The 23,941-nt window shown below is 36.2% G+C and overlaps 2 protein-coding genes across 2 annotated transcripts; both read left to right on the top strand.

The window, feature by feature from the left end:
* Positions 1-3,385: 3,385 nt before the first annotated feature.
* LOC135690661 (contactin-associated protein-like 4) lies at positions 3,386-17,759 on the top strand. Its single transcript, XM_065208276.2, has 2 exons — positions 3,386-5,881; positions 12,851-17,759. Exons 1-2 carry the CDS (start codon positions 5,472-5,474, stop codon positions 15,759-15,761), a joined length of 3,321 nt encoding a protein of 1,106 aa, XP_065064348.2. The 5' UTR covers positions 3,386-5,471; the 3' UTR covers positions 15,762-17,759.
* A 2,333-nt stretch (positions 17,760-20,092) lies between these two features.
* LOC135690662 (uncharacterized) lies at positions 20,093-23,854 on the top strand. The gene is made up of 2 exons (XM_065208277.2): positions 20,093-20,308; positions 20,992-23,854. Exons 1-2 carry the CDS (start codon positions 20,241-20,243, stop codon positions 22,607-22,609), a joined length of 1,686 nt encoding a protein of 561 aa, XP_065064349.2. The 5' UTR covers positions 20,093-20,240; the 3' UTR covers positions 22,610-23,854.
* The last annotated feature ends 87 nt before the right edge of the window (positions 23,855-23,941 follow it).

The following is a 23,941-nucleotide window of genomic DNA, read 5'->3' as shown; positions in this document are numbered from 1 at the left end:
GGAATTTCCTTTGCGACTGACGGCAAAGTTGCAGGTGCAACTCGCGATAGTTGAGCAGCTGCACTATAGTTTACGGAATTTCTAAGAAGAAGAGGTAGTTTTTCATTTCAGTCACCTAAAAAATCACCACCTGCAACCCATTTTCTAATCAATGATAAAACAAAAGCATCCTTTGTTTGATACGCGTATAATTTCTAGTAAATTTGCGATCTTGTCATTGCCATCATCTCTAAATTATTCTTTATCTCACTTGTGTCGCGTGCTTTGACGTGACGCTTAAACAATGCAATGTGGACGCGAAGCAAATGGAAGCACCTGCTTACGACAAACAATAAGCTTCGAGCATATTTGATCTTTTGCTTTTTAGCATGATTGATTATATATTTGTTCAAACTTTAAAATTTATTAGGCAACAATGCGCAGATTGAACGTCTTACGACCAATGCGATGATTACAGAGTCAAAAGTGCTCTTCGATGCAAAAATTAATTTTTTGGAAATCTTTTTCTTGGTAGTTAAATAGTTTCATTTACTCGGTTAAAATAATTGATTCAGGCATTGCAAAATGAACACATTTTGATAAAATAAAATAACGACTCTGTACAAGAAGTGGATATTTAGTACGGTGTTTTGAGCATCACCTGATGAAGAGTTACGCTCAAAACATCGTACTGAATAATAATTTCTTGTACAAAGTCGTTATTTTATTGTATCAGACCTTGTTTAATTTCGTCGTACAACACGCAAAACTTCATTGATTATCATTGCTAAATCAAGCTAATAATTGACAAAATTACACAACATCTATATTAATAGAATATATAACGGCTAAACAAAGATTAGAAATATTCTATTTTGATAACTGTTTCCACAGCTCTCATTTCACCCTTTTTTCAGCATATTCATAATATCAAGGTAAAATGTAATCCTATCCAATTACAAGCACTGAGCAACCAAAGTTTTATATCTATATATAGCTTGGTATAGCTCTAACATTATATTTCAGAATATTTCTTCAAAGAGAATAGCTTGACATGCGTAGTTAGTTGCAGTATAAGAATGCACATTTATCAGGCCCAGCTGAAATATAACATATGTTGATAAAAACTTGTGGACCACGAGAAACAAATTAGATTAGCTAGAAGCAGCAAAAATTAACTGGTTAAAGGAGTGGTTGCTTGATAAGTCAAAGCAAGAAGATGCAAAGTATGATAGACTGTCTCCTTTCATTGTTAAATCCATATGGCTGCAGAAAATGATTTAAACAAAATTAACTTTGTGGAAATGATTTGAATCTCTGAGCTATGGAAAATCATGTTAATCACTTAAATTAAAGACGATTATCATAAGGGAACTTCAGTTCAAAACAAGCATGGTTGTAAATTCAGTTGTGAAATGTGAAAAATCTTTCTGAAGCATCTGCTAAAGAAATAGCTGCAAAAAGAAGATAAGGCATTCCTGATCCCAAACGATTAAGATTTATCCAATGAAAAATGGTTTAACGGCTAAGCTATCTAGAATAAGAGCCCTAGCAGAAGATATCTGTCTTATCTGCCATGTATTTTTATCAATTTAGACATGGTTTACTCTATGTCGACGATTAAACCAATTAAATACGACTCTTTTCAAAATTCTGAACAGATTATGCTCAAAGTGGGCATGAAGCTCGTGTATTATGTATTGGCACGTGACCATCTTAAGACATCAAATGAAACGGCGCGTGCGGTCAAACTAAAGTAGTGCAGGGCTACACATTGTGATCAGCAAGACCAGCTGTTCCCTTGGAAACAATGAAGGGGCTTTTCAAAGAAAAATCCGTTTGAGGTTAGGACGAAAACATGAATTTAATTTTTCACTAATTCTCTTTTTGAGGTCATTATTGATATTTATCGCGCAATCGGCTATCAAGTATTAATGAGGGGCTTTAGCTAATGGGCAAGACAGTTGCAGACTAAATACAAATGGGTGTATTTCTATGAGCGTAGTGAAATATCTTCAAAACAGCGTCATTCTTCTTTGCTATGTCGTGTTAACATCCATAGGGAACAAAGACTTTTTTGTGACACGTTTTTTTCAACACATTCTATTGCATAAAATCGTCTTTACCTCACTACAAACCAAGCTCATTGATACACAAGGCCTTTGAAAGGGAATTCTAAACAATTCGGAATTTCTGTTAGAGTTTAGAGTTTTAAAATGCTAGCTTTTGAGCTCTGAAGGCAGATTAAAGCATTGAATTATCAGTTTTATATACATAAATTTAATTTAATTTCATATAAAAGACAAAACAATTTATCTGGTTGTAATTTTCTTCTTTTTCAAACCTCTTCGCAAACCATCTCAAAACTTGGCTGCGGTATATCAAAGACTGATTTTTGTAAAACCTTTAAGAAATTTTACTATCCATGTTCTGAGTGCCGCCACACCACAGAATAGAGCTTTCAAGACTGAAGGCGCAGTAAGAGGGGCCATTACTCGCGCTCACACCATAAAGATGTTGTGGGATTCATCTCTTAATACGAGTATATGCATGCTAATCTATATATCATATACATTACATTGTTTATGTTGCAGAAGAATATTTGATCACAGTCTGCTTCTGAACCTAATTATTGTCTAATCCGAAAATTAGGCTTGATAATCCAAGTTGAGAATGAAGGCACTTGCAGCTTTTCGAGAATTATTCATATATCAATCACTCTGTTTAAAACTACACGAAATTCTTTAGGATTCACAGGCATCAAACAAGTTCATTTATCACTTGCATTGGGTTATAAGGTAGAGTTATGGACAGGATAATAGGCAAATCTAAGAAACTGGAGAAGAACTTATATACCGCCCATCAGCTGTACATTAAAGGCACTGCTACTCAACATACTATAGTGGGAAATTTTAGTCTAGGAGCTTCAATCTTATCATAGCCCCTGAAAAGAAAAAAGGTTTTGTCTTTTATTCTTAGTATAATATGGTATGAAAACAAATGTTTTGTAATGTCTGGATTTCAACACTGATGTAGCTTGAAAAATAAATTTAGAATAAAGTTATCAAATGTATTTGAAATTGGCAGCCTCAACACAATGCAAGTTAACAAAGATGAAGATTGGAGATCGGAAATGTGTGGGGACTAACGTACCCTGCCCTTGAAAATAGCAAAATTTACCTTATTTTGGCTTTCACCTTGCATGATATAACAATCATTCGGTATATCTGCGGTTATTTTTGTTTAAAAAATGCATGCCAACTAAGGTTCTCAGTCAAATTATTTGAACAAATGCCTGCCTCAAAATCTGGTTGCTATTTCATTTTCTGCAAAAAAAGCCTATTGCCGCACTGTACACTGTACAAAGCAATCAATGCACTGTTTTATTTTATACCCCAAGTTGGTCGTACTTCACAGAGCTTTGGGTAGACCTGCAGGGAACATAATCTCCGAATTAAGAGTAGAACCTCTCTTTTGGCACTCTTGAAGCCTAAGCAGAAAGGCTGAGAGGGGTCTAGCTGGGACAAGAACTTCAGAGACTGGTGCGTGAGACGGGTCCATCAAAACATTCCACCCATGGAGGATTAAACGGGTATCTAGCTGAAGATTTAACCACTCCCTAACTTGCTCCTGAAGACCAAGTCCTCTTAAAGATATGCCGCTTTAAGTCACACTGCCGTTTTACTGTCACGTAAACTAAATGCGCAAAACTATTTAATCTAGCTCTGCTTACTGTCACAGCTTTTCAATTAACATTTTGTACTACTATTACAGAAGTTTATTGTACCTGACAAGTGCGTAAACTTCAATTATCTTCTCTTACACCACTACATAAAGAATCTTGAAATTATGGTTATGTTGCAAGCTATGCCTGATTTCGTGCGGTAGTGCTAATCATCTGTACATATAATGGAAACTGCTAGAATACCCTAGCAAACATCATTAAAGTAAACAAGGCATTGTACGAAGCGGAGACATAAATCTAAAAGTTGGTTAGAAAGGAAAATATTTACAAATCATTGCATCAGCAGATCAATGCTAAACGGAAGATGTGGGCTTTTGTTTCTTTTTTGAATAAACTTAAAAAAACGCAAATGTAAAGTCTAACAGAGAGACAGAAAACTTAGTTATTCAATGGACGGAAAAAGCTAGCTGTTGTACAGGCAATAGTGAAATTGCAATAGATCAAGAGAAATGCAAAGCAAAAAGTGCTATTCTTCTGGGCATTGTTAATGAAAATATGTTACCAACTGCATACGGAAACTTGCTGTGATTAAACTAAGTAAATAAACGCACCTTGAACTCAGCGTGTTTCTAGCAAATGTTGCGATAGGTACATCTAATATCAGCCAAAGAATGACATAAAAACCAAATAAGTGACGCTTGCTTGCCATCCAGCGTAATTCGGGAGAATTGATCGACCGAGTCAACTGTATCATTCGCTGCAAAAGTGGGATGTTGGTTCAACTAGTCACCGAATGATTGCAAAAAATCTGGGTGGTCCTAGCATGCTACTTATTAAGTAGAGTGAACCTGGATTGATATTCTTTAAGACATTAAGGTCAAACCGAAGATTGGTGCTTAGATTGATGCAGTCGCAACAGGAGTGAATTGATGAAAATTATAAATGGATACAGTGTGAATACTCGACCACTGAAGTAAAAATTGATTTAATCATGTTAATGGAACAATATCGATCGATGAAAGGAGTCAAAGATTAGTTCGCATATTGTCTGGTTTAATAACAGAACTACTTGTTCATGCTAAAAACATCTTCATCGCAAAAATTGTTTTGATACCTAAAGATACACTTTTAAATTCTTTATTGACAGAAGAATTGTTGAGATTATTCAGATCTCTCGATATACAAAAGCGATGGCCGATCATTCTCCTAATTTGCATTGAGAATATTGAGCTGCTAAACTGTGAATCATTAAGAATAGAACGAACGATGACACTATGTAATGTGATATCGAAGTTAAGTAGCTACTGCAGGTGCAAGGCTCTGCCCTACGAAGAGGTGTAACTGGTGTAATTGCAAGGCAAACTACAACTTAACTGCTTTGTTTCGACTGCAAGTTACTTAATAGTAAACGTCCTTTATACGAGTCATCAAAGGAATTGTTTTGAATAGAAAGTAGTAATACATGGCGTAAACCAATCGCTTCTAGCTGTAATCCCATTTGTTGCGCGAACAAGACATAGTGACACTCAGTGATTTACTTAACATCTGGCTTGCCAGCGACCGATATAAAATTGCCTGTGAATAATTTATACATCGAGAGCCCGGACAGAGAAACAATAGTTAAGCTGGACGGTACATTTGCTGAGCACTTGCATGGAAGGTACAAAAACAGCAACTACGAAACTGTACGCGCTTTGGTTAGACGCTCTTAGAATATTGCTGAACCGTTTCGCCTATTGTATTGCCAACTGAGAAATATACAATTTGAGAAATTTATGAAATTCGAATGCGGACTGGTGTCTTTTAAATGAAGCAGGCTCAAATTGAATGCATGTTTTTCTCAAGCCTTCGTCTAGAATGGCAACAAAAACAGGATGCTGTGATGAATTCAGTCGACGATTTCTCGTTGGATAGAAATGATGATGCTTGTCTACGTGTGAAATACAGCAAACATAAAATTGGATACAAAATGCTGCTCTTGTGGATATTCGGCATCATAATTGCCTTGTCAACGGTGAAGGGAGAAGAGGACTTTGAACTGAAACTAGATGGAAATCAGAAACTGCAATTAGAACTGGCTGGAAGTCAAATAAAAGGAAACAAGGATTTCACATTCACTTTGCTTTTTAAAACCATTCATCCTTCAGGAGTACTTTTGTGGGCTTTTGGCAAAAGTGGGGACAACTTGCTGATCGAAATGATTCGAGGAAAACTGAGGTATGAAATTGCAATTATTGTTTATTGCACAATATCCGGTAATTTTCAAGTAATTGAATGGTTTGAGGTCAACGATTTTTCAAACAAAGTATATTATATATAAAGGGTGTTATAATATAAGGTAGAAGAAAAAAGAGATTAAGCAACAGACGCTGAAATTCATTTAAAATGGGAAAGGATATATGGTTTTAAAAGGAGAAACATTTTGTGGTCAGTTTAATTGGAATGACTTTAAAAATGGCATAGAAAGCTGCGATATCAAAGAGGCAATGACTTTAACCTTAATAAAAAGATTTGCCCGTTTGACAAAGTTAATTCAATGTGGCCAAACATTACTGTTCGCCATACTGAGAAACTGATCAACAGAATATATAACCGAACCGAAAGAAATAGAATGCAACGGCCCGTGATAATGAAACAAGGGTCCCAAAGCTAGCAATGTGTTTATAAATGTTTAGGATTATTTTCTAATAAAAAATATAGTAGATAGATGGGAGTTGACACCATTATGCTTACCTAAACATGCTTTTAGCAACATTTAGATAACCAAAAGGCCATTGAATGCACTCTAGTCTCCATGGATATTCTCAACGATACGCATAAACTCTCGGGTTTGCGAATCCGCTATGATGCAAGTCAATGTTTGCGTCCAAGAATACTAACGTTAAAATCCCGAGGCAAACATGCCATAAAGGCGTTGAATGCGAATATACACAATCTACAAGTGATTGCACGTGCCATGTGCGAGGGCTAAGAGGATTAACTATCAGTTGTCCACCTATTAACGGATTTATAGCTTTAAGCACGAGAAATCATAACTAAAATTACCATAATGTTTCATATCAATATATCAGAGCGAGCTGCAGCAGTCTTTGCATGCTATATTCACAGGAAGAGGCAGGAAAACTGTGCCTACGTAAAGGGATTAGTGAGGAGGGGTCTTGAAACTATACACATAAGCTTGGGTTCACAAGAGAAAATCTGCAATATTTCATAGAATATTCAAAAATATCTCGTAAACACGCCTAGCGATTACCTTTTAATTTTAAGGTTATTTGGTCACCGCCTTTTAAAAATCAGTATGTTGAAATTTGCAGATACCCTAAGTTGAGCACGTCCATAGTTCAAGATAAAGTAGTTCGGTGAGCATTACGAAACGTTAAGAAAGAAGCTCGTGCAAGCTATCTATTACATCATTTATCGATATAAGCGTTTCTAGAAAGAGCTTTGCAGCCTTAAAAAAAGAGTTTATTCAATCACGTATAGTTTTGGCTGATGAAAATTGACAGAAATTAGTGAACAGAATAGTTGTCACATGTTACAGGAGACATCTGTTTTCTCTTTTGTGAGATGCTTTCACTTAGAAAGATGAACGAGACAGGGTAAATATAAATGTTTAAGCATGTCAATAAACTATCATAATGAAATGATGATTAAGATATAAAATATTAATACAATAATAACGACAGCATGCTTTTATGTATAAATAGAAATTGCGTTAAAGCACACCAGTGACAAAGAAATTTAGCTACGTTTAATGTATGTTCAAAGATGATAAAGTTTATGACCATAAAAGATTTAATGATAAATGATTTGTTTGCATCTGCTGTAAAGAAAGCTTGTTAAACGTTTTTGCATATGGATTCTCAAAATTATGCATAGATCATACGAACATTATTCGTGACGCATTCTAGATGAGTGATGAGAGTAATTGATTTTCAGTTTTTCGATAAATATATTGTCACGCATATCTTAAAACCATACTGCAGTACATATTTTCAAAAGAAACTTGGAGCTAGATATGTTTTTTAGGAAAAGTTTTCATCTCATCTCATCCACAGTAGGGCTTAAAAAGTACCCAAAAGCCGTAATCATAAAAAACTAATCTTATGGTTAGGTTCAAATCAATTTCAAGACAGCCAACGAAAAGATAACTAGAACCAAGTGCTAATTACTATTTGAGAGGACGTTAAAGGAGAGATACCAATCTAAAAATTCATAAAATGCTTTCGTATTTATTTGCTGTTTGATAAAAGAATCAAGACGGGAATCGATACAACATTCCCTATAGTCTCCTTTCCCACGAGCTGGCCGTGCATTTCATAAGCGATCTTCTTTGCTCTATAAAATTATGCTCTAGCACTCATATGAAATTTATTCTTGTGAATTAATAATCGAAGGGGAAAACCATTGCATGTACAATCCAGTTCTCAATCTGTCAGATTGTAAATTAGAGGAGGTAAAACATTTGGGTCTCGCTCTAATTTTACAAGGGGTTGTTACTGTCATCTTGTTTCATAGTTCTCGTTACCCATAACCAAGAATGATTCAATAAAGCTGATGTGAATGAATTAATTTGTATTGAAGTTGTAACCGCATTTGTAAGGGCCTGATATTTTTATATCAAGTCAATGGCAACTGCAGGAAATGCTTTATGTCAAGAATTTTGCGCTTGTTACCTTAAATAGATTCTGTCTATAAATATTTCAAAAACGGTACTGCATCTATGACTTGATAATCCTTATTAAATGAAAAGTCTACTAGTAGACTAGTACAAATATGTAGAGAGCATTTTTAAAAATTAAATAAAGAAACACTGTATTCATCTTCACGAACTTTTACAATCTATTTCAACAGCACATCAAGAGGAAGGGGCTGGGGTAAAAAAAAATTATGGTTCACGCTAGTCAGATTCCTGTGAAATTGATTCCTTTAGTCCTATTTTAGACATTCATTTATTTGACATGCTCGTTCGTTCGGCAGCACCGTGCGCAAGAACATAACAAATTGTTGTTTTTCGATTGACCTCCTTCCTATCAACGTTTACAACTGAAAAATAAGGCTTTGATGGTATTGTTTATGTTTACCTTATTTAGCGAAATTGAATTTCAGTTGCAAATAAAAGTAGCGGTTTACTCTCATGACCTTTTCCTTAAATTTCACTGGAAAACAAGAAAAAATCTCACGCGGGTATTCCTTACAAATTCAAATCATGCTAGCATTGAGCCTTTGAAACCCGTCTTTCGGCAAGCCTTCATGTGATAGCATTTTGAATGAATTGAAGATCTTGCTATTTCTTATCCTTTTAAATAAAAAGGTGTACACAATCCAAAGGAAGTCTATTCAGATAGTATTTCGATTACAAAATTATTTGATTTATGAAAAAATCGTCAGTAACAATTGATTATTTCGCTTCTATTATCTAGAACAGTTACTGCAACTGCTTTACATGTTCCTGTTTAACAGGATATTGAAAATCACTCAAATATATCATTTCATTGGCGATTTTTTGTTACCAAAACAATTCTAAACTACATATTCTTGAGTTGTAAAGACAGTGAAATGAGGATCAACACAGTGTTACCCACTAAACAGGTTGAGCAATGGGTAGCTGAATGACTTATCGCATTCAAATCTATAGAAGCCATGCCAGAGAAGGCCTTTCTATTGCGAACAATCAGAAATGTACACGCCCAATTCACAAAACGTCTGCCTCTGATTAATCTATGTTTCTCAATAATTCTCTATTCCTTTACAAATACTCATGTTCTAAAAATTTTCTAACACCTTTTGCATAAATGCCTTTAAACGCACGAGTCTAGTTTTTGCCAGTGCAAAAATCATGACTTGACTATTGCGATTAGAAATTGCAAAACAACTTTTTTGACACGAGTTGATATGGACGAAATACAATTGCATACTATATGACGTAACAAGCTGGTATTTAAGGCTAAGCTGGTTGGCCAATCAGATGATTCCTAAAATAACATGTACCCACTTTGCACGCCTAGATAAATTCCTTTTCTTTATTGAAATCCAATTAAGTGACCCAACCATAAAATATCGAAAATAAAGTATCTAGTAAACCTGGACATACAACACCTCTATGGTTTGAAAATAAGTTGAATAAAGGATTTTTATCTGCAATTAAAGCATGAATCGGCGTGTGTGGCAACCAGGGTTTAAATCTCGTATAATGCTTTCACATAGAAGTACGAAATACATGCACCTATCCTTTGCACTTCCTTTATGCTTTATCTCCCAACATGGCTCGTTAAAAGGTTAATTCAGTGCAGCGTTAAAGATATTGATCAGAAACTATGGAAAGATAGAATTGAAAAAGCCGGAAAATAACGAATTTTCAGACAATTACTATTTTTTTATAAACCTGATATTTTTACATTTATTACTATAATTATATTTGGTTGTGCATACAGCATTGAGCAGCGAGGGGTTTATTGGCTGCTCAAATGTTTCAATGTAAATAGTTACATTAAAAACCTTTTGGCAGCCAATAATTATAAAAAAAATCCAAATTATAAAAAACCAATTTGTGAATTTAGAAATAAGATTTGATGTCAAAAAGCAAGTGATAGAGCTATTAGGTGAAGATAAAATCACATGGACGCTCCAGGAGGCTAAAATCCTGGACAAAATTGTTTGTTTGTAAAAAGAGACGTTGCCCCACTAAATTCGAAATTTCCCTTTCCCTCCAAATCAATGTAGAAATAGTATTTCTATCTTCAAAACATGTATTCAACATTAAATCAGGGGAGGGGGGACTTATTTTTGAAAAGAGAATGAAAGCATCAACGTTTGTTGAAAAGTCGAAACCATTATCGTCCGGGATTGTAGTCTACTGGAGAACTTTATTGTCTTGTGACTGTTATCTTCAGAACAACAATTTAAATCAAATGTCAAATGAATTAAACTCTTATTTGTACTTAACCCTAAATTAAACATTAGCAGAGAATCTGAGAAATTTAGATCCTGTGACTTTATTATCAAACGTAAAGCTTTGTTAATTGAATGCACGGAGCATTATATTGTATTACTTATAATGCTATTTTGCAATCGCCACAAACATTTCTAGACTTTGATTATAACTAGACAGTGTGACGTATCTTGCACGCTAAGACACCGCTGCCTATTTTTCAATGAAACGTTTCAGCTATTGTAAGGATTTCCGTGACCGCATCGTAAGCAACAACCGTACTTCATACGTAATACTCTTCCTTGTTTATCAAATTGATGTCTAGATTTCGGCACTAACAGACATCCTTACGTATTATAGACAAATTAGGCCTGCCAGCTACAGTTTTCCAAATTCATACAAATAAGCGAAACATGAAAATATAGACATAGCATAAACTGGCAAAGCTTATACTTTGAAATACTTTCATTATCCAACGCAACATCCATAAAACCTGCATCTATTGCAAAGTAGCTTCATACGTAGAAGGTGACAACTGTGTTTCAAAAATCCTCCCATTAAGCAAAAACATGCACATGGGAGAACACCTGTACGCTCTATTTCTACGGGTCAAACCATAACCATCTGCGAAGGATATGAGAGGAAGCGGGAATAGAAAGGATAATTTCACCCCCAATTCTTTGTGTAACTGAGACCAAGTATGCGGATTAATCAAAGAATAGCTTATTAAAAAACGCTAATCTTGTAAACCCAGCTGAAACACGAGACAAACTGAACTTAACCAAATAATACTATGTATCAATGACAGCGGTGGCCAGCGAGTGTATAGCAATTCCATTGAGTACAAAGGCTTTAGCACTGAACGAATAGTAAAGTGAGTAGAAGAGTTCATCACCAGATGCAGCATAAGCGTGATTTGGAGAATTCTAGCAAAACATGAATGCTTAAGCCAAGGTATTTTAGCTACAACAGGAACAAAAATGTTTACATATGATAATCAACATTATCAAATGCCAGGCTTGCTATATAAATTTCAATCTTGCACCACACCATGGTATGACAAAACTTTGGCAAAGTCCTTGCCTTCATGAAGTCCAGAAGGTGTGCTTAAGTTTCTACAATGACTGAATTGTTTCCACAATTGATTTTTAGTGTTATCTTTTTGGCTATTTTCACTAATAAGGTTGCTATTATTTAAATCATTGAATTTTAAATGTCAAGTGACACTTCCCTTGATTTTTGCATCAAAATTTTAAAAATTTTTCGTAAGTAACACTATGACTCGCGCTGATTGTAGTGATGAATTGATTATAGATAAGAGTCATGTTTTGATTAGGAGCAAATAAAATCCATAGTTCACAAAAATCAATCTTTTCTTTCAAATATACATTTAGCTTTCTCATCTACTCTGAATGGTAAAGTAATTTGCCAAATCAATTGACTTTGCTCTCTGCGTAACCCAATCTTATTTAATTACTACAAAGAAACACTAATTATCAAAGTCATGTCTTTACTGTGTTCAAAAGTTGATGATAAACCATTCTTGGAAAGATGCATAAAATATGTGTATTCCTATGGATTTGATTACTTTTTATTGTCAGTAGAATCACAAGGTTTTAACAAAAGCAGCAGATGGAGAGTAAAATGTGTACAGAAAATAATTATCGATAGTCTAAACATTGGTAGCTTCATCAAATGAATCTTTGGCAAGTAATGTCTGCTATTGCCATATATGGTGGATAATTTTTAATGACAATCCCCAATAGTCAATCAATTTTAGAAAACTAATGAAGATGATATTGCTATTGATGGTAGTAAGATAGGTTCAATAGATAAATTTCTGTTGATAATTTGTCATTACTAAATCATCAAAACCAAGAAAATTTCGACTAAAGGTTTCCAGAATACAATCGCACGCTTAAAATATCTGAGCAAATCTCTGGGTAACAGCTAGCTAACAGAAAACTATTGCTATTTTCAGTATAGTCATACTGCTTGTTTAATGTTTTCCGAAATCTTTCCTTAAAAATTTTGTTCAACACGGTAGACGTGTGAGGCATTATTTCAATTAAACATGGACTTTCTATGGTCATTGAGGAAACATTTCTGTATTTGCAAAATTCTTGAAAGTCAGCAAAAAATTCATAAACTGCACCCATCTACGGAATGCCTAAATCATCACTTTTGCGAGTTTTGAATTAGAAGATATCTACGAATTCAGATGATATAATCATTATTTTGTTTGTGTTATCTAGAATCGTTCTGGGAACTAAGCAGAACTTCACTGCATCAAGCTATGAAGATATCCTGTTAGAAGACAATCTCTGTGACAACCAATGGCATCAAGTGAACTTAAAGATTCTCCAAGACACAACATACGCCAAAGTGGACATAGGAGAGCCATTCATTGCAAAGACCAAATTCAGGTACAACTTTGATGAAAAAGTTGTCATCGGTGGACTGCCAGAACAGCAAACGCTTCTGCCAGTGGCATCAAGAAGAAACTACGCGGGCTGTTTGAATTACGTCGTCTTGAACGAGATAGATATTCTTCAGAGCCTGCACAAGCAAAACAGACAGCTAGTGTGGCACTGCCAGGGCAGCAAGAATTTTGACATCATAAACTTTCATAAGAAAGACTCATATGTGGATTGGACAAATCCTTTAGCTGCCTCCGTGGATATAGGATTATTGTTCAGAACCTATTACCAGGACGGTGTTTTGATCACAAACGAGATCTCTAATCAGCCGACTGTTAAACATGCTTCTGAAAATATAATGGGATTTACACTCTATTTTGAAAAAAACGTGGTTAAGCTACGAGTACAGGGCTCAACTGTTATCTCAATACGACCGAAAGAAGATATAGATTTTGGATCATGGCATGAAATCAAGTTACACATCAAGAAAGACCTCGCTTCACTAACAGTTGGGTCAGTCTCCAGGGTCAACGTTTTGAAAAGGAACACTAACTCAAATCTCGGCAAATCATTGGTGTTTGGAAAACAAGCACGTGTCACGAGAGCTTTTCACGGCTGGATGTGGAACATTACTTTGAATAATCAAAAGTTTACGTACTTAAACGCTTCAAAACTTAGCGGCGTTAGCATCGGAATTTCTCAAATGAAAGATTATTGTTATCCAAATCCGTGTCAAAATGGAGCAAGGTGCATGCAGACTCATAATGGATCGCATTGCAATTGCTCAGAAACTGGATATGATGGTCCAACTTGTTCAACGCGTAGCAAAAAGTACAAGAGATCCTGCAAAGAGTACTTCAGGAGCGGAAAGCACCAGAACGGGCTGTACGTGATAATGCCGGGCAAAAAGCTCTTCACTGTCTTCTGCAAGATGGATGACCCTAAAGGACCAGTCACGGTGGTACGACCTAGACAAGGGACACAGCTCAGGGCAATTTACGAGACCGGAAGTTCCGACACAGACTATTATTATCACGAAATAAAGTACAGTATAAGAAGGAGAGAGATTGATGAAATCATTTCATCTAGTGGGAATTGTCGACAATACATAGAGTTTTCTTGCTCGTCATCAACGTTGATGTTTTCGAATGACAAAGAAAATGCCATAGCAAACAGATACGGTGCAAGATGGTATTCCAAAGAGGGTAAAATACAGAATTACTGGGGTGGTGGCACAAAAGATGGCTACAACTGTGCTTGTGGCGTTTCAGGGAACTGTGCTGATCACAAATTAAAATGCAACTGCGATAGCATGGATACGGAATGGAGATCTGATGGTGGATATTTACTTGACAAAGGGGACCTTCCTGTTTCAAGAGTTCAGTTCAGCAAAAAGTACACTAATCCTTCAGCTATGTTCAGGCTAGGTTCACTTGAATGTTACGGCGAGGAGGCAAAAACTACCAAGAAACCAAAAAGCACACTTGCTTCTGCTTTGTCAAGTAGCTTGTCACCTTCGATTGTTTCAGCAACGACAACGCAAACTCAGACACACACTAAAGATCATACTACCCGAAAACTCTTGCTTATTGGTAAAACATCTAGTACAATAAGAAGTACAAAACCAACATCGGCTACAAAAACGAGGATTTTTGCTTCGCCAACGACAGAAACAGATCCTTTATCTTTCCAGGCAAAAACAAAGGAAGAATCGCGTCGTAACATTTCACTAAACGCAAGCACGATTAGTGCACTGTCTGTTGTTATCAGCAAGACCAGGCTTGGAGGTCTCATCAAGAGCACTAGCAGGAGTTTGCTGATAGACAGACCTGCAGAAGAGCCAGAAAATTCCTTGAGCAATAAACAAACTTATATTATGATAGCTTTGATATCGAGCTTGACTCTGCTCACCATACTTTTGATCTTTGCTGTTATACGCCAGCGACTATTCAGGTCTAACAAAAAGTTGACAATTGAATTGAAGCAAGACCCAGAGTGTGGTAGCACTTACTCGGTGAAGCCACCAAGCAACGGCAGCTTGTCACCGTCCAGTGACAGTAGGCAATACCAATCGTCTTCAGATGTGAACAAAATCGAGATTATTAAAGTGCCAAGCCCTTTCAGAAAACCAATGGTCTCTGAATCTGAGGGTTCTGTCAGCTCGTTTGAAACATCACGATACCTCGAGGTGGGAGATGAGAGCGACAGTGGAAGCACGTCGAGCTATGCAAAACCTAAAGGCATACTTAAGAGCAAGAGACAGTTTGTTATGGGCTCGAGGCCGAGATCCGAGGGTGATCAGTTCGAGGCTGATGATCCGGGTGAAATTATTGGTTTAATTCACATACGGAATTCAAAAGAGGAACATATGAGAAATGGTGAACAAACATCACTTTTAAGTGACAGTAAAAGTGACTCGAATTATTTACAGTTCCATTTGCATCCAAAAAACTTAAATAAAATACGACAGGCAAGAAGTAATAGTAGCAGATTATCACAAAGTGACAGAGAGAGCGTTGATGCAGATGCGGGATTTATAACTGATTCTTCATCATCTTGTGATTCAAGAAAAAGCCTTTCGAGCTACGGTAGCGAAGAAAGTAGCGATGAAAACTATTCGAAAAAGAATTTTAGGCCTAAGAGAAGCGTGAGGTTTTCAATTCAAGAACTCGCACCTTCAACCCCAATTAAAACTGAAGATGTTTACATAAACTGCAATGAAGGCGACGATGAGGTTTTCACATAGGCCGTGCAGATCGATAACTCAACGAATCTGGCACTAGTGTCAGCTCTGACGTCACCAACTCGAATTCTGAGCGATGGAAGATACGTTGCTGGTGTTATAACATCCAGGATCATCTGATGTCATGAATTAAATCTATAGTCGGTGCAAACTAGGAATTCACAGTACTTGTGGATTGAAGAACAAGAGAATGCTCAAGTATCTCAAGCTACCGATTAGCATCCAGGTTTCAGAAGACGATAGGATTCAGTATTACTGGGAGATTTCCTTTGAGCACAGAAGGGGCAATCAAGAACAGATTGAATAAACAATGTATCGTATAATCACCGACTGATAATTTCCTTGCGATCATCCTTGATTGTATATACTTCCTAAATAGTTAATGCTTATTTGACAATGGAAACTGCAGCCAGAAATTTCAACTGACACGAGCGCTATTCGTCGGATATGTGTGCAGGATTACCGATCTAATACTACCAAGGTACTTGTCTTGTCTCTAAGCTGTAAATGCGAATTTAAAACCGCTCTTTGGAATAATCTCCGTAATATAAGGGCTTTATTTCTCAGCAGCTCATTAAGCCTACAAAGCACCATTCTAAACTTACAAAAAGACAGCAGGTTTGGACTTATAGAAAAAATAAACTCGCCCACGAATTAACAACTGCTAATTTCCCTCTCTGAGAACATTCCCTGTTTCAAAGCGCACATCGCTCAAATTGGATATCAAACGGTTATTGGATCAGAAATGGTCTTCTTAACACTGCATGAAGACTTGATACCGATACTCGTCTTGTTTTAATAGAGCTTCACTGTTGGTTTTAAGCCTTAATTGAAAAGACAAGCAAATGTAGCCTGAATGGTACCTGTAGCTCATAGAAATAGAGATATAAGTAACTCATTACCTTACATATGAGGTGTGCTGGGTTGTTGAAGATTCTGTTAAAGACTTAGCGCTTTCTGATGTGTTTTTAACTTCAAGTGATGGATTGTAAAGTAAATATGGTAGTAATATGATATATTGATAATAACAATGGATTGGAAAGTAGATCGTAGATAATTATTCAGTGCTAGTCCGTTCCCTGGGTTACCAACAAAGAAACATCTTATGCACTTTTTTGAGGTCAAGTCCAGGATTTGTCAAGCAGTGCATGGCAGTGCATCACATTTCAACACATGTCATGCATGTGCCATTAAGATCATCCGGAAACTGTAATCATTTCCTCCAAAAGAAACAAAACCATGGCAAGATTTACTACCTTATTAAGAATTAAAAGGTCGTTTTTGTTATGTTGTTTTAACTGTTAGAAGTCCTTAAGGGCCCTACACAAAGATTACTATACTTTGAAAGGCTTTGCATAACTTAAAACCAATACATTGAGAAATTGAGGGGTCGAGGAAGCAGAAGTTCCCATGAACCATGTTTTTCTTCAAAACTGCAAAATCGTGAAGGTTTTATCATAAACGGGTGGTAAAATTAAAGCCCCTCTTCCCATCGAGCCAAGCAGTGCTTGTTTCCTACAAAGAGGCCTTTGCATTTTTTCCCTTCAAGAAGACATCTACAATTAAAACATGCTTTTCTCGGAAACAAAAAAGCTTCAGAGGAGATCACAAGAGTAAAAAACGAACAATAGTTGAGATAAACCCAAAATCCAGATATTTTGACCAAAGATGGCTGTGTAAGCTCCAAAAACGATTATTGAATTGACATGGTCTGCAGACAATTCTGCTAATTGCCTTTTTTAATTTATTTAATTTGTGTTGTAATTTATTTCATATAGAATACGCATTGGATGAACGCAAGTAAACTTGATTCTATCAAACAAATGTAAATTATTGTATTTTAGGTGAATATATTTATCAAAAGGTTTATATTATATAGAAAGACAGAATCATTATTGTAGCCCCTTGTAAGTACGTGTATCATGCACACATTATACATAAGAAGGGTAACGTTGGTTTTTCTATGAGCCGTCTTCCTAATATATGACAGCTTTTTGAAACCCCTCCGTCGTAGATTCATTGATGTTTCAGAACAAAAATGATTTGTTGATAAAAAAGGTTTAAAATAAAGAGAATTTAACTCAAGAGAAAAATGTCTGATTTATGGTGAGTGCATTTTTACGTATAGCCGTTGTTATCAATGATTTTTGCAAAGTTTCTACCGAGTAAAATTTCAGCGAAGCTAGGCTAGCTGAACATTATTTTGTTCTAACGAGGGTACATAAACAGGGCCTTATAAAAGATTTACACTCTATTCATTTAATACAATTACTATATTATTAACTACAAGAAATACGTGGTTAAGTATGAGATTTGCTGACCAATTTTAAATTTGATCAGCAATTTTCATACAAAACTCATTTAATCTTATGGGGAATTTAAAATCAAGTTTAGCTATGAAGCTGGACCTCATATGACCAGTATTTGATAAGATTAATGTCTAGACCAATTTTCTTTCAATTGAGTGAGGTTATCCGGTACTTAAAGACGAATATAAGAAGATTACAAAAAACGCGGATCTGTAGACCAGGAATATATTTGTAGTCAATGTTGTAAGTTACATAGTTGCTTTTTTTCAATCTATCTCGCTAAAGTGGTTAAAATATGACCGGCTGTTTGGATCCACGATCGTCTGTTTCATATCACTATTTTTGTATCCTACTCTTTCTCAATATGGACTTACAAATTAAAATGCTTATTCAAAGTCTGATTGGATTAAAGATTGAGATAAATTTTCTTAATTTCAATCATATCTTTTATTGCTTTTGAATTTATTCCACAGAAACGGAAATTCTTAACACTTGCTCTTAGCTTGTTTTGATATTTTCATGACACGAGAGACATCAAGGGCCAATTTCATATTACATTCACATTCAGAATGACAAATTGCTACATACGTCTCTTTTGACTATTATGAAGGCGAATAGATTATGAGCAGGAATTTTCGTACCTTTACAAATTGATTTTTTTAAGCAATAGAAGCCCGGAGATGGATTTGACAATCTCTACATGGTACCTGGTAACGCTTGTCGGTCAGCATATCTCACTAAAACAATTAAAACTAAAAATAAAATGATTAAGAAATGGGACTCACCAGTACCAATCAAAAACTATTGTCATCTTCAGATGTAAACTGAAAATCAGCTAGGATTGCATTCTTTTCCGCTCAGATGGTACAGTAAACGGACGGCGATGCCAGCAACGATTCATTGTCAACTTCTGTCAATATTCGAAAATGGTTCGCATTAAAGATCTGCTGACGTGACCAATTAAGAAAGCGCCATTTCTATAATGAAAACGAGACTCACTGTACAAAACCTCTTTAAGCAAAAGCGACGGGACAACGTCCTTGATTGTTGCTTCGGTGTTTGTTTAATCGTAATAGGATTTTCTAGTTGAGCCAGTGTCTTTATAATTCCTATTACGATCATGCTACTAATAACAGTTTCAAAACTGTAGCAAAATATAACAGAAGAGGCTTTCCAAGTTCCCCGAATGGACTGCGCTCAGTGAGTCGGGTTTTATCAAACTTGGAAGGCGAATCTTCACTCACAGTTTATAGAATGCAAGGCATTGGCACAAATGAAAAATATTTTACACTGTCTGCAGAACTGTTTTCCCAGTTGTGTGGAGTAGTCCAAAAATCGAATTCAAATGGCTATATTTTCAGTTACTATTCAAGAGAAAATCAAGAAGACTGTAAATTTTTACCAGCAAATTATCTGCGTTTTGTTTACAGGCCTGGGGGGGGGGGGCTGAAAAATATGGGAGATGGTGCAAATTATAGGTCTCAGTACGGACTACGACTGACGGGAGATTGGGCGTGTTTGGACGTTGCCCCTACGTCACATTGACGTCAGAAGGGGGCAAAATTCTAGAAGGGGTCTAGAATTTTAGCAGAAGTTATTTTCTTGAGTCAGTCAACTGTAGTTCCTTGTTTGGCTTAAAAAAATTATGAATAATTTTTTTGGGTCTTGAATATGACAACCTTTTTGTGCAGGATGAGAAAAATTAGTATTTGTGTCTATTTTTGTGCAATAAATTTTTAAGGTTGATGGTTTTTACCCCAACCTGAGCACCCCTATCCGAAATGTATTAAAATACCCCTCCTGGGACTAACAGGTGATCCTAAGGTTCCTGACTGGCCTTGTTTCTGAGACTGGGAGAAGCAGAAAAACGAAATTGGAAACTTAGCCTAGCTGAAATCAAAACAAAGTGAGGATTACAAAGAATATGTGGGCAAAGTCCCAAAGAGTTTGGCAAACAATCAAGCAAACATTAAATACAAGAACAGTTCATTAAGCAAACAACATTTTTCTGAATAGAAAGATGCATTCACCTTTTCACTTGCTGTTGAATCGACGTGGTCCAAACTACCAGAAAACTGGAGTCCAAAGCATAGTCATAGCTCAAAAACATATGTAAGTGGGATGATCCAGGGTCGAAGAAAATTATTTGATACTGTTGGGTTTTCAACCGGAGATGGGATGTTTAACTGGTATTTGTGGCCGACTTCGGAATCGGTTAAATCGGAAGCAAACACGATTATCGTAAGTTTCAACTGTATATTAACAGAGACAGTTATAGGCTTTTCAAAATAAAGATAATATGTCATAATTGCCTTTTCACGATGAGACAAGAACCTGCACATTCCCTTGACGATTTTGTGACAAAAATATCGGCCACTCGTGATATTCTGAAGTCAGTTTGAAATTGCTGTTTATTTTAGGCCATTTGAGTTTGATTCATCTTTGTGCAAATTTAATTCCTTCATTGTTCGTTTTCCAAGAAAGGTGTGAACATGCAGGTCAATTATGAATGACTGGCAATTGACGAGGGACAAGGGAAACGTTGGGGGGGGGGGGGTGTTTTCTTCCACAGTCCAACTTAATTACTTCAGGTTAAAAATATATGTTGTTCTTATATGAAATTCCTTTTTTATACTGCAAAAAAGGCGTAAACAAAATCTTTCGAACACACTTTCTATATTGAGGGAACGACCTTAGAGCGTTGGACGGTAGTCTAATCAAGGACTGATTCTAAAGCCTTTATCTTGAAACCCTACCAACCAACAGTATTCGTAAAACTCTTGGGGGCAGTTATGTCACATAGCTTAAAATAATGAACATCTGTCGAAGTTACTATGGTTTGAGTTTCAGCATTGGAAAAGCGATGCAATTCATTTTCTGCAAGTTTTCTTTGAAGGTGTATGCGTATTTTATTATCCTTGCAGTGGACAACATCTTGGTGCTGTTGAAAACCAGGGTTTTGATTCAAGTACCATCAAGCTCAACGGTAAAGATGAAATATCCATAGAAAAGTTTACACCATTGAATAATCAAACCGAAGACAAGTTTGTGCCTCCTTCTGAACACGAGGATGGCATAGGTGATGACGCAAGTACTGTCCAAAATGAAGTGTCGGAAATAGTTCCTTACTCGGTAGCAGAAAATCGGTTTGCCGAGATGGCTGCATCACATGAGGAAACGGACTTGAATTTTGCTCCTAAAAGCCAAGAAGATAATGAATTTGGTGATACAGAAATATATCCATATCCAACACCATCGGAGTTAGAGGAGTCAGTAGAAATTGAAGTCATACTGAGCTCTAATTCTCCACAGAGTGGAGCTAGGAAGTACCAAGCTGGAAAGTATATTGGGGAGGTTGAAGACAGTCTAAAGAGTGTTCAAAAGTCATCGAGAATCATTAAAGTTGAAAATGACGGTAAAATTAACACAGATGAAGATTTCAAAATAAAAGAAATTGCTAAACACACGAATAAGATGGAAGACGACAAGAAAGGAAATGTTCATCAAGCAGCAGATATAAATTTTCATAATGAAAATGATCACAGTTCTAGTGACCACATGCTTGAAAAAAATCACAGCTCAACTCAAGACCCCAAAAGTGAGACAAATTTGTATTCAGGGAAGAATAAAACGAGGACAGAAGAAGTGATAAAGAGGGAACTTGCGAAAGAGGACAAAAAATGCATAGGGGAAAATTATGAAGAAGCATCAGGTGATGAAGGTGAGTCTATCGTTAATGAAGAAGACAACTGTGACAAACACCATGGAGAAGAGAATTGCAGTCTTAACAAAAACGATGACGAAAAGAAAATCGAAAACGATGACCAACAGGACAAAGATAACGATGACGACAATAACGACGACGATGACGACGACGATGACAGCAACGACGATGACAACGACGATGATAGCGACGACGATGACAACGACGATGATAGCGACGACGATGATAGCGACGACGATGACAACGACGATGATAGCGACGACGTTGAAGATGACGATGACGACGACGATGGTGTGGAAAACAACGACGATAACGATGACGATGACGATGATGACGACGGTGTCGATGACAACGACGACGGTGTCGATGACAACGACGACAATTATGATCACGATGAAGAAGAACATAACTTCAGCGATAATGATGATACTGGAAAAGCAAACGGCTACTTTGAAAACGTGCATGAAAACTGTTCCTATAGTGGAAAAAATAGCACCGATACTCCTAGGAAAGATGACGAAATACTTGGTGGCAATGACTATGACAAAGAGGAAGAGAATCAATTAGGTCAAGTGGATCACGTCACAATTAATGAAGAAGCGTACTCATCAATAAATGAGAAAAAGAATGGCGATATTGTCGATGTGACGAATAAAGCCATAAGCAGCGACAATGACATGAGTAGGCCGTTATGTAGTTATGTTAGCAATGTAACTGAAACTGAAGTTAGCAGCAGAACTGAAAACGAACGTCACCCAGAGGTTGACGAAGCTCAAACGTTTATAAAAAATGACATTCAAGTAACAGTAATTCTGTGAGCTTGAATGCTGACATGTCCGTTGAATTTAGATATTTTTATTGCTCACATAATAGCTGACAGCCATTGAGGCTGCCACGAGATAACAGCAGACTTGAATTTTGATAAGCATAATCCATGCATTTAGAAATTGCACGAATGAAAGGTTATGCGGTAGGGGTTGTGTAGTACGCGATGCTAATCTATCTTAGTAATAACCCAGGGTCAAGCTCAGTAAAAGAACTATGTAATTCTAAAAACCATTCAATGTAGCCGTTGCACTGCTTTAGTTTATGCTTAAGTTAAAATTGATGAATCTAAAAACGCCTCTCGAGGCAACAAATCGATGGCTTAGGACACAAGTGAAATTCTAAGCATTCACTAGCCCCATAAACTAGCGATAAGTGAGTTTATTAAGGTGCTACCACCTGAATCACCGTTGTCACGAGGATGCTGACTGTCAATTTTCAATATTAATACCACCAATATTAATCAATATTAATACCATTACATAAATTTCATCAACAGATTGCATAGCTGATCCTATACATCGAATGAGTATTATAAAATATTTTCATATATGTGCACCTGGTTTCGGTAATTCTTAAAATTATTGAGCAAAGAAAAGTTGCCTTATAGTAAAAACCCCACTAAATAAAAGAAAAATTCTAATAGCCACGGGCTGTGCAATCAGGGGGCACTGGCGTCAAAGGCCTTCGAACTTTGATAAAACATGCAAAAAGTACCCTTCAAAACAAAATCCATCTCCTTTTATTTCTAAAAAGGCTTTTGTGATTAATGAAAAGGACTCTCTGCAACAATGCTTCCTTATAACGATTGCTGTCTTGGCTGATATTGAAAGCTTAGCTTCTGACTCCCTGTCGATTATCAGTTAAAGGCGGGATTTGGTATAGAGGGAGCTTCTTGCATAGTTATGGACGATCAATTTTACTATTTTTATGAAAAAAGGGGTTGATCAACTTTACTACCATCTCTCACATATTTACCTATCATTAAAAATAAGTATAGTCAAGGTGTCCTTAAATTGTCTCAAGCTTTCTTATCTTTAAAATCTCCACACATACATGATAAAAAAGACAACAAAATGCAAAGCAAATTATTTGTGTCTAAAAGGATTCTCTCTAGAGTTAAAGACTTAAAAAAATCATCAAGCAACAGACAGTAATAGTTGTTGTACGTTTCACTACAGTGTCTGTTGTAAAAACGTTCCACTGTGATATACATGCGATTTTATATCAGAAGGTTTTGGTACATTACTTTCATTTTACGTTTATCAGGACAAATATTGATAGCATGAGAAACGTAGAAGTGTTTAATTCCTGTATAAAAAATT

This window comes from Rhopilema esculentum, unplaced genomic scaffold (assembly GCF_057945365.1).
Source record: "Rhopilema esculentum isolate cy_ngs unplaced genomic scaffold, ASM5794536v1 HiC_scaffold_23, whole genome shotgun sequence".
Classification (NCBI taxonomy): domain Eukaryota; kingdom Metazoa; phylum Cnidaria; class Scyphozoa; order Rhizostomeae; family Rhizostomatidae; genus Rhopilema; species Rhopilema esculentum.
Note: the sequence above shows the minus strand (reverse complement) of the source record. Positions and strands in the feature narration are given on the sequence as shown.

Excerpts from the sequence above, each read along its gene's own strand:
- LOC135690661 (XM_065208276.2), top strand. The coding sequence starts at position 5,472 with ATGAAGCAGGCTCAAATTGAATGCATGTTTTTCTCAAGCCTTCGTCTA. Across the intron at positions 5,882-12,850 it reads ATGATTCGAGGAAAACTGAG|AATCGTTCTGGGAACTAAGC; the intron begins GTATGAAATTGC and ends TGTGTTATCTAG.
- LOC135690662 (XM_065208277.2), top strand. The coding sequence starts at position 20,241 with ATGGGATGTTTAACTGGTATTTGTGGCCGACTTCGGAATCGGTTAAAT. Across the intron at positions 20,309-20,991 it reads CGGAAGCAAACACGATTATC|TGGACAACATCTTGGTGCTG; the intron begins GTAAGTTTCAAC and ends TTATCCTTGCAG.